General features: G+C 41.3%; 1 protein-coding gene across 11 annotated transcripts in view; it reads right to left on the bottom strand.

Annotated features, from left to right (window-relative positions):
- Positions 1-12,062, bottom strand: part of nrxn1b (neurexin 1b) — a gene marked incomplete at its 3' end in the record, with an annotated part of 139,744 nt that overhangs the window by 9,629 nt on the left and 118,053 nt on the right. For 7 of the 11 annotated variants that reach the window (XM_079855489.1, XM_079855492.1, XM_079855494.1 and 4 more), the window contains 3 exons: positions 10,458-10,629; positions 4,117-4,206; positions 2,657-2,982 (listed from right to left, as the gene is read on the bottom strand). In XM_079855489.1, coding sequence (XP_079711615.1) covers positions 2,657-2,982; positions 4,117-4,206; positions 10,458-10,629 — 588 coding nt within the window. The remainder of the gene's footprint in view (positions 1-2,656; positions 2,983-4,116; positions 4,207-10,457; positions 10,630-12,062) is intronic. The other 4 variants (XM_079855495.1, XM_079855496.1, XM_079855497.1 and 1 more) reach the window with 1 other exon arrangement.

Genomic DNA, 12,062 nt, shown 5'->3' with positions numbered 1-12,062 from the left:
TCGAAGGCGAAGGCGACGCACAGCACTGCATGCCTGTGCCACGATAGTGACAGAGAACATACAGCCCATGATCGGCACGCGATCGAGTGCAGCGAAAGCGGAGGACGCCCGCGGGCCGCGATAAGTCACGGGGACCCTCGCGAGCCGGAGGCGTCCTGATGCACGTCCGGGAGAAAGGCACTGGGAGCGAGTGCTGTAGAGCAACACGCGCCCAGAAACCAATCGTAAGCCTACAGCGCTCGGGGGGAGAGCGCCCCTCCAACCGATGCTTTCAGCTGCCCGGGAAAGCATGGCCATCAGCTCTGGATCTGACTCGACTAACACTGACACTCCCGAGGGAAGCAACGCAGTCGAATCCTCATTTCCAGAGGAAACAAGCCCGCCTTGTGATGCTGTGAGTGACATGACACCATCTGCTGGTGTCCCGAATGAAAACACTGGGTCCCCGAGAGGAACCAGGCACACACGGAATCCCCACGGTTTGCGATGTGGAGGGGGGCGTGGCCCGAGGAAGCTCGTCGGAATTATGCCACACCATAACCCTCAGATCACCCTGGCCACCAGCCAAAGTATCCCCTCTCGAGGAAAAGATAGATTGGGGTGTGGCAGAGGGGACTCTCACACAGAGATCATTGAGTCTTGATCTATAAACATCGCGATGGTCATGTTCCCGCAATGAAAACATGAGTCATCCACGAGCGCTGCCGAGCGTGATTAAGCCCAACACGCGAAACAGCGTTCGTGACCGTTAGACAGATGAGTCACGCGCCCACATCCAGAAAATACACGGGCGAGCCGTCTTGAAAAAGACGTGCCGCGTGCAGCTCTTTTAGAGAGAGAAAAAAGCTCAGCAGAGTGCTGAAGCGCCCAGGGAGAAACACACACACTGTCGGCAGATCACTGCACAGATCAGTAGCAGGCAATGCGATCTCGCTGGAACACGCCGTCACACCAACACACTGAAGAGCCGAACGTCTCGTAGAGTGAAGATGATACAGAATGGCTTGTAGGAGTGAAGAAAACTCTTGGCTCCGAAGCGAAAACATATCTGCATGTTGCCAGCGTACTTCCTTATATACCCACGACGTGGGGCGGACTTACGCTATGCAAATTCCGCAGACCCATGGCATTTCATTGCCATTGGCTCGTTTTATATACTCGAAGATGACAGGCTTTCTAAGCGAAACCCCATTCGTCATCATCCGACGTAACTCGGAGTGACTACGAAAGGGAACCCCCCTTAGGGTAAACAGAACAGAACCAACATGAATGTATTGCAGATATCATTAATTCAAGATTTTAAAGTACAACATAATTCGAGAATTTATTCTGATTCAAAGGAATCAGAATGCCAAATCCTGACTGAGAGACAGGAGGAGCTGGGGAGGGAGGAGGGTAATCAGCTCCTGAGAAACGCGATATCGGCTGATAATACTGATGAGCTTATATATGTATACGGTGATAGACGTCGTATTCCTATAGGTAGAGGATCAGCTGAGAGTCAGTAGCTGCATTTACATGGACACTTATAATCGTTCGGATTCATCAATCGTATTGATTTCATTCCGATTGTGTCCATGTAAACGTAGCTAGTGATGCGAGCTTGATTAACGTGACCTGCCAGAACTGACGCTACGCTTGATTTGAGCCTAAATGTGACATTTGTTCTGTTTTAGAATGAACGGGTCATGAAAGCCCAAAGGAAATCTAGACAGTCTGAGAATCCTTTCCTCTTCGGCAAACGAAACATAAGGCCAGAGAAAACACAGTTTAAAGGGCCCTACACACCGGGACGAATATCGGCGCGCGTTATTCGCCAGCGTTTTTCAACGCGTTTTTTGTGTTCACACCCAAGCGATTTTCGCTGACGATGAGCCGAGTGAACATGCAAATTCATTCCCTGACATTAGATGGCGCTTAATGTAAAACAGAAACCACTCCATAACAGTTCTCTTTTATCAAGATTTTTGTAGTCGCTGTCGTGTTTGTCATATAGTTCTTTATGTTCTGACACCAACGAGACCAGCAGCTCTACATTCATCTTGCCTTGCATCTTCCTCGTCTTATTTCTTCCCGGCAGTGTAGACGCTACTTGGTGTATATCTTCTTCGCCGTTAGGTATGTGTGCTCGGCAAGACCGTTTTGTGTTTGAGCGCCCCCAAGTTGTGTTTTACTGTAACTTCAGAAGCTCCAGACACGTGAACAAAAGCGCCAATCTCATTGGTCGGATAGTTTTTGACGCAGCGCGTCAAACCCAAAAAAACGAACCCGAGGCGTTTTTTTTTTTAAATTACGCTTTTACGCGTGGCGTTTTTCGCGTCGGTGTGCACACTCACATTGGTGCCCTTTGTTTAGTCTCGAGGCGTTAAACATCGGCGAATATCGCGTGCGAAATTCGTCCCGGTATGAACAGGCCTTAAGACTCTTCAACTGTACCAACTCGTCAAGGCTAACAGTTTACATGACTGACTTTTCTTTATTCTGTATATATGCTTTGGTTAGTTTAGTTGTACGTACCCTTAGTTGCATTTATTAAAAAACCACAATTTTTGAGAAAAGCCGCAACAAATTCAGTCATTTTGGGCTGCAGAAATCTGAAAAAAGTCCTGTGAAATCCTAGTGGGACTGGTAACACAAATAACTGGAGTTTTCTGACCTGCTGGGCTTCTCCCGGTGTGGTGTGTTTCGTCTGGTGGTTGGAGGTGGTGGTGGTGGTGGTGATCTCCATCACTGAGGTAGAGGTCTCAGAGCGATGAACCGTAGCACTGGACTGGGGTGTAATGGAGGAAGATTGCGACTCCCCAACCAGCCTCACGCTGCCTTCGATTCGGATGTTGGGATCTCCTTCCACAGCCATGTTAAAAACCTTCAAGCCATTGTAATAGAAACCAGACATTTGTCCCTGGAAGGAGCGGCTGTGGTCTCGTTCCCAGCCGCCGATCTGGATGGTCATCTGGCTGTTGAAGATCGTGAGCTGGCGGCCTGTGGGAGAACACAGTTACTGCGATACAACAAAACTTAGCGCAGATCGAAGAGACAAACAATGGAGTGATGAAAATAATCACGCCTGAGAAAAAGGTGGATTATTTAGGGATTGGCCAATGCAAATGCCCGACAATTTATCATTGCCGACATGGACGGATGCTTGTGAAAACAGACATAAAAAAACAGAAAAAAACCATTGGCAATACATTTAAGCAGTGGTACTTTGCTAAAAGGCCTCTTTAATACATATCATCTGGGAACAGTTGGTTTAGTTCCCAGTAAGATTTTGTAAAGCCTAGTACTGTACATATTCAGCTCTCAGAAATCCTAGAGAAAAAGAGGGGAAAGATATTATTTTAATGGTTTCTGTCATCGTGGAGATGAATATCCATCATGGCAGATAACTGTCAATCTGAAGACAGCTTGTTAGCTCTTCTAAACGACTGATTTTAATCTTATTTTAATGTTGTGTAGGTGTGTGAACACAATAGCAATATTTACAAATGAACATTTACAGATATGCCTTTTAGCAAGAGGAGTTGGGTTGGATGCAAATGCATGATCATGAAACAAAAGAAGACTAAAGAATAATTCAATTAAAATCAACAGAAAAAAACAACAACAGCGGCACATTTCATATAAAAGATCAAATGATTATACATGCACATCAAAATTATTTTATTTCAATGGATATTTAGTCATTTTCTTAACTGCATGTAACATTTTGTTAAAGGGACTCATGCTAATTTATATTGTATAATTATTATCTAAATACTATCTATTTATTATAATATTACTATTATCTAGTTATTCATCACAAATACACATGCTACAATTAAAAAATAGTTATACAATCAAAATTATTGATTTTAACATTTAAAAGTTTAAATTACATTAAAAAATCTGTGATTTTTATATATATCAAGCTTCTTCAAACTTACATCTACAGTCCCTTTAACCGTAAGTTATGACATAAACTAGTTAATACAGATTAATATATAAATACAGTGTCCAATAATTACAAGCTACATTTATCTATTTAAATTGCTTTCATTTATTGTTTAAATGGTTTATTTTACATACAACAAACTACTTATTAAAAATTATTCTAAGTTTTATCAGTGTTTTTACCTTTGTCGAGTAGCCATTCGTCAACTACTCGACTGAGTCGAAATGGGAATCGCTGTCTAGCGATCGCCAGCCGTTCGCTATCAATGCTTCCTTTAAAGTTTAAAGAGACATTTCATTGGTTACAATCCAAGATCATGGGTAATTTAAAACCGATTATTCGAGCTGTTCAAATCAAAAGATTTTAAATCTTAATTTTTAAGTTGAGATATTATATTTTACACTCAATTTTAGTTTATATACTGTGAATATAAACAGTTGACCGCATATGTTTGTTTTAAAACTCCATGCAGAATTTATACAAACATTAGAAATGTACATTAAGATTTTTTATTATTATTTAGTATTGCCCTTAAGAAGCTGCATAAGATATTTTCATGTTTTCTACAAGACAAATTTACAGCTGTTTGCAAACGTTAACATTACCTTGGCTCCTAATATAACATGATCGTAATATAACCATGATCTCCACCAGAGGGCACTCCTCCTGTCTCCTTTTCCTTCCCATCATGAACTACATTTCCCATAACCCATTGCCTGGACTCATTGTGAGCTGCGTTAACCTTCAAATTGTGCAAATTGAAATTGCGAATTGACAATACGCCCAATGGAAACACGTCAATTTCTCAAAAACTCCCATATATCGTAAAGACGTTTTTAAAAAGAGAGGTGGTTTTTCAGGCAATTCAAAAAAGGAATATTTTGCAAAACTGCAATGGAAACTGTTTTTTGTGCATTTACAGGTCACCTGGCGTGGTAGAAGTCGATCATTCTTTAAAGAAGAATGAGGGGTGTATAAGTTGCTCTCCTTGCCATTAATGGTTGGATAACACACCTACATCTTCCTCCATTAATAATAATGGCTAGCGCGGTGGCTGCGATGTACATAAACTTACCAACATCCGTTGCCATGATTTTTGGAATGACTTATGTTGACTTATGTTAGGTTGAAAAATGACGTTTTAGCTGCATAACATCGGTTAATGGAAATGCTGTCATATCGCAAAAGTTTTTTATCGCCATTAAGAAAATACCGCAAAAATGTTTTGCGCAAACTTGTAATGGAAACGTGGCTATGGTCTGATTTATTCCACCTGTGTGTGATTAACTCTTTATGTTTTCTTTATATGCTCTGTGTTTTCAGTCACTCATTGCAAAGTCTTGTTTGTGTTACACTGCAATTCTGAACTGGTTCCCGTATTATGGGAACTCTTCTGTCTGTTTCCCTGGATTTGCCTGTGTCTTGGACTCTGTTGCTATCTGGATTGTTTGCCCTGTGGTTTCGACCTTCTGCCTGTTATTTGGATTATGATTGTGGATTACCCTAATAAAAGCGGCGTATATCGTATTTCAAACTTCTTTTTACTTCTAAGAATGGTTACGTATGTAACCTTGCTTCCCTGAGTAGGGAATAAGACGGTGTGTAGCTTTCCATACTCCTTCGTATCTGCTATGAGTTTCTTTGAACCACTGCAGTGATTCTATATACAGTGAGGAAAATAAGTATTTGAACACCCTGCTATTTTGCAAGTTCTCCCACCATGCTTCACAGTAGGGATGGTGTTCTTGGGATGGTACTCATCATTCTTCTTCCTCCAAACACGTTTAGTGCAATTATGACCAAAAAGTTCAATTTTGGTCTCATCTGACCACATGACTTTCTCCCATGACTCCTCTGGATCATCCAAATGGTCATTGGCAAACTTAAGACGGGCCTTGACATGTGCTGGTTTAAGCAGGGGAACCTTCCGTGCCATGCATGATTTCAAACCATGACGTCTTAGTGTATTACCAACAGTAACCTTGGAAACGGTGGTCCCAGCTCTTTTCAGGTCATTGACCAGCTCCTCCCGTGTAGTTCTGGGCTGATTTCTCACCTTTCTTAGGATCATTGAGACCCCACGAGGTGAGATCTTGCATGGAGCCCCAGTCCGAGGGAGATTGACAGTCATGTTTAGCTTCTTCCATTTTCTAATGATTGCTCCAACAGTGGACCTTTTTTCACCAAGCTGCTTGGCAATTTCCCCGTAGCCCTTTCCAGCCTTGTGGAGGTGTACAATTTTGTCTCTAGTGTCTTTGGACAGCTCTTTGGTCTTGGCCATGTTAGTAGTTGGATTCTTACTGATTGTATGGGGTGGACAGGTGTCTTTATGCAGCTAACGACCTCAACTAGACAGGTGTTCAAATACTTATTTGCAGCTGTATCATACAAATAAATAGGTCAAAAATCATACATTGTGATTTCTGGATTTTTTTTTTTAGATTATGTCTCTCACAGTGGACATGCACCTACGATGACAATTTCAGACCCCTCCATGATTTCCAAGTGGGAGAACTTGCAAAATAGCAGGGTGTTCAAATACTTATTTTCCTCACTGTAAGCTTCAGACAATCATCTTCCCAAAGCATTCGATCTTTCCCTACTCAGGGAACTTTAGGTTACTGTAACGTAACCCTGGTTCTCTGATACCGTGAAGTGAGGTATCTAAATATGGTACGCCTCAGGTGTGACCGATCCACACCAAAAAGCACCAAAAAGCGATCAGGGAGTCTCACTATGGGATATACACAACTTCCATGTTGCTGATATGCTGAGGACTTAGGTCTATGACCCAACTACTGTTATAAATATTGTGTAAATATAATGTAAGTGTAGGATGTTTATGTCGCATCTTGGTGCATTAATACAGAATTCACCTGTGCAGTCGCATGAATGTGTATATGGGCTATAGTGGCATATAATGTGAACAGTACAGTACTGATACTTTAAAATAACTCGCATTAGTTAAAGCAGAACTATTGAAAAATAATATTACCTAAGTAGATTAATAAGTAGTTTTACTCAAGTAATTACTTCACAAGTTACATTAGTACATCAACAACGCTGCTCAGTGGTGGCATAAATGCATCTACACAACAATTATAATTGCATAAATTATGTTATGAAAATATATCTCAAGCTAAATTTAAAAAAATTCTACATTTATATTAATAATGAATACATAATTTATATTAGGATTAATCTATCACTAACCTTTTGCTTAAGGCTATAAGTCTAGGGGCCCTATTTTAAGGATCTAAGCTCATGGTCTAAAGCACAGGGCGCAAGTTAAGTTAGGGCGCGTCCAAATCCACTTTTCCTATTTTAATGACGGGAAAAATGGTCCCTATTCTCTTAATGAGTAATGGTTGTGTTGTGTTCTGTTTAGTTTGTTTTCATTGGACTTGTCTGCCTGTCTTCATGTCACGTGTCATTCTCCTTCGTCTTCTTCTGCCTGCACCGCACAAATGGGTGTGTTTTGTCCCTATTCTCTAAATGAGTAATGGGTGTGTTTTGGGCGTAACGTGTAATAAACCAATCAGAGTCTCATCTCCCATTCCCTTTAAAAGCAGTTGTGCTCGCGCCATGGCGGATTCGCTATTTATATGGCGGAATTTGCAAACGGAAAAACTGAACGCTTCTCCAGAGGATCTGCTCATGCGAGAGGTTAAAGCTGTGTGTGTGTGTGTGTGTGTGTGTGTGTGTGAGGTTAAAGCACAGCATCTACGGGACAAGCCGGATTCCACCATATCTTTATGTACACAATATAAATATTTGACATTTTAATCCTTTTATTTTTAATATTTGGCATGTTTGTGTGCTGCTGTGTGTCCCTGTGTGTGTAATAAGCAGAATCTGTGTGTAATAAGCAGCGTGTAGCGCGTTGTGGACCCGCCTATAGGCTCATATTACTAATGCGCTATTTAAATAACAAAACAAATATTGCGCCATTGACTTTAGACCAGGTTTCAGTTGGTCAATGGCTCAGTCTATTACAGCAAAGCTCCAACAATGCACCAGAACACACACTCGTTCTCAGACCAGCAGCCCATGGCCGCACAAATGGGCGCAAATGCATTTGCTATTTAAACAACGTTGAGCAGGACATGAAAATGAAAACTGCGTCGGGCTGAAACTAGCAAAACACACTTGTGGTGCTGCATTGCGCTGGGTGTATGATAGGGCCCTAGGTCTTTATGACAATTTAATGCTGGCTTTAATTTTGATTTTGGAATTCCAATAAACAGTTGTTTCCTAAAATTATGGTAACGGTAGGGTTGACAATTCAAGAGAACACGAAGTAAGAGCTGACAATAGCTTTTCATTTTTTAAGTGATTATTTAGACGTATCTTGTTAACACAAAACCATCAGTACTGTATAACGACCCTTACAATTCCCTGAATATTCACATAACATTCACTGTAGTTCATTTTTACTGTACCTAAACAGCTGTGTAAAGGCAAACTTTGTTTGACTTGTTAAAAGTGAGTGATTTTGAAACTTAATTTAAAATGTCTTGCTAAAGAAAGACGTCTCATTACTCCAGTTGTGTGACACAAAAATACTGCTGACAATATCATTAGAAACAAACAAAAAACACAGTCTCATAATGTGGGTGTTGCCTGGCTATGTATGGGACTGATTAAAGGGTTAGTTCACCCAAAAATGAAAATTCTGTCAGTAATTACTCACCCTCATGTTGTTCCAACCCCGTAAGACCTTCGTTCATCTTCGGAACACAAATTAAGATATTTTTGATGAAATCTGAGAGCTGATCACTCCTCCATAGGCTGCTAGGTGACCGAAACTTGCTGGCCCAGAAAAGTTATTAAAGAGATCGTTAATATAGTCCAAGTGACTCCAGTGGCTCAATCTTAAGTATATCAAGCGACGAGAATACTTTTTGTGCGCAAAAACAAACAAAAATAACGACTTTATTCCACTATTCATTTCCTTCTCTCTGGGCCTCTAGTTGGTTCACGTAGTGTTTTTGCATCGCGCGTCTGTGTTACACGTCACCACGTAGGCTCACAATTGGCCGAAGCTGGTCATGTGTGTGATGCGTGATGACGTATAACACAGACGCGCTGCGCAAAAACACTACGAGGCCCAGAGAGAAGGAAATGAATAGTGGAATAAAGTCGTTATTTTTGTTTGTTTTTGCGCACAAAAAGTATTCTCGTCGCTTGATAAACTTAAGATTAAGCCACTGTAGTCACTTGGACTATATTAACGATCTCTTTAATAACTTTTCTGGGCCAGCAAGTTTCGGTGACCTAGCAGCCTATGGAGAAGTGATCAGCTCTCAGATTTCATCAAAAATATCTTAATTTGTGTTCCGAAGATGAACGAAGGTCTTACGCGGTTGGAACAACATGAGGGTGAGTAATTACTGACAAAATTTTCATTTTTGGGTGAACTAACCCTTTAAGTCCATCTTTGCATTTAATTATTAGCAACAAGTCAATTGAATGACAATTCTAAAGTATAAATGAATCCAACACCTCTAAACAGCCCTGTTGTCAAAACCTTCTAGCTTGTTAAAGGGTTTGTTCATCCAAAAATGAAATTTCTGTCATTAATTATTCACCCTCATGTCGTTCCAAACCCATAAGACCTTCGCTCTACATCTTCGGAACACAAATTAAGATATTTTTGATGAAATCCGAGAGCTCTCTGATCCCTCCATAGACACTTTCACAGTCCAGAAAGGTAGTAAAGACATCGTTAAAATAGTCCATGTGACTCCAGTGGTTCAAATATGATGTTATGAAGCGACGAGAATATATAATAACAACTTTATTCAACAATTTCTTCTCTTCTGTGTCAGATCTCCAACACTATTCGAGTAGTATACACAGTACCGCGCTTCCGGGTTCTACGCCAGGATGCCGCCTCACTATAGGCCGACGCTGGTCACGTGAGCACATGACATGAGCGTGTAATGCTGACACAGGAACCGGCCAATAATGAGCCGGCATTCTGACGTAGAACCAGGAAGCACTGCACTGATTACACTACGTCAAGAGCATAGGAGAATGACGTGGAAGAGAAGAAATAGTTGAATATTGTTATTTTTGAAAAAAGTATTCTCGTCGCTTCATAACATTATATTTGAACCACTGGAGTCACATGGACTATTTTAACGATGTCTTTACTACCTTTCTGGACTGTGAAAGTTGCAATGATGTTGCTGTCTATGGAGGGACAGAAAGCTCTCGGATTTCATCAAAAATATCTTAATTTGTGTTCCGAAAATGAACGAAGGTCTTACGGGTTTGGAACGACATGAGGGTGAGTAATTAATGACAGAATTTCAATTTTTGGATGAACTAACCCTTTAAATGGCCGAAATGACCTAGTGAGCATTAACCCAATTAACTAACAGGTGGAAAAGAGCCTAATTCTGATTTCATGTTCAGAATTAAATGGAATTCAATGCAAACACAAACTCGAAGTATTTACAAACTAAAAATCCTCCAGTGAACCTGTTCAGCTCAGCCGGGTGTCGTCTTTCCTCACCTGTGGGGAATCGCTCAATAACAGGCAGATCGTCCACCTGCAGTGTGGCGTTGCCGCCACTTCTTGTAAACTTCACTATGTGGTATTTTCCATCATTCACAAACTTTGATTTCTCCTCTATGTTGATGTCATCTGTGCCCACATTAAATATAGCTGTAATGTAACCTTTTACCTGGAGAAAAACAAAGAGAAACGGGTTGTTGCATTAGTGACATTATAATCTATGCCACCCTCTATTATATAACTGGAACAAACATGGAATATTTGTTTGAAATTAACAATCAATATACAAAATGAAATAATTTTAATCACATCAAGCTAATAACTTAATCAATTACTTGCACAGATTACTCATAATATGTGGTCAGATCAAGTCAGTTATAGACAAACACAATCTGACTGACACAAAAGCAAAATATATCATTGACAGTGCATGCTGGAAAAACATGTGAACTGAATTAAGAAATTTGTAGATCCTTTGGCAGCAAAAACCTCTACCAAATGTTTCCTGCATTTGCACAACATTTAGGATGAATTTTAAATCATCCTCCCTACAAATCTGTTTGAACATGTCTGGGTTATTTTGATTGCACAGCACTCTTCAGGTCATGCCGAAGCGTCTCAATGGGGTTACGGTCAGGACTTTTAACTGGCCATTCCAGAACATTAACCTTCTTATTTTCAAGCCATTATTTTGTTGATTTCTTGCTTTGGATCATGGTGTTGTTGTCATTACACCAGGTTACACCAGCTGGATGTCTAAATAAGTTGGGTGTAAGTCCTGCATTGGGCTTAGTTACATTCAGACTTATGATAGATATTTACACCTTACACCCTCTAAAACTACAGCTCCTGGCTTTTTGTATTTGGTTGGTTTATTATATAGACGGGTGTGTGCCTTTCCAAATCAAATCCAATTCCAAATCCATATGGACTCATAGAAACATCTCAAAGATGATCCAGAGAAATGGGATGCATTTGTGCAGAAATGGGGTTGTTGGCATCCGTCTTTCTCTGGAGACAAAGGAGTCTCTGTGGTTGGTATGCAGCGCCTGCTGTGACTGGACAGTCCGATTTTGGAGCGGCAGGCTCTGTTGCATTTACTGCAGGTGTAGTATGTGCCTGGGTCTGGATCTGTTGGTGCTATATCCTGCCGTCTGCGCTTTCTCCGCTCTTCCCACTCATACTCTCTTTTCTTCTCCGACACTTTGATGCCTGCTTCGACAGCTTGCCTCGACCTGCAGCGATCTGCAGCTGCTGCTTCCCAGACTGCTGGATTGATGTTGCCTGCCTTCAAGTCTCGTTTACAAACGTCTTTGTAGCGAAGAACAGGCCTTCCTACTGGTCTGGAGCCTGTAGCAAGCTTGCTGTAGAGTAGATCTTTGGGTATACAACCATCCTGCATGTGACTGTCATGGCCTAGCCAGCGCAGGCGTTTCTGGGAGAGTAATGCAAACATGCTTGGTATTCCAGCCTTGGCCAGGACGTCCTTGTTTGGGACACGGTCTTGCCAGGTGATGCCCAGGATTGTCCTGAGGCAGCGCTGGTGGAATGAGTTGAGTCTGCGTTCTTGCCGGGAGTACAGGGTCCATGCTTCACTACTGT

This window comes from Squalius cephalus (genome assembly GCF_949319135.1).
Source record: "Squalius cephalus genome assembly, chromosome: 21".
Classification (NCBI taxonomy): Eukaryota; Metazoa; Chordata; class Actinopteri; order Cypriniformes; family Leuciscidae; genus Squalius; species Squalius cephalus.
This window is presented reverse-complemented; position numbering and strand designations above follow the sequence as displayed.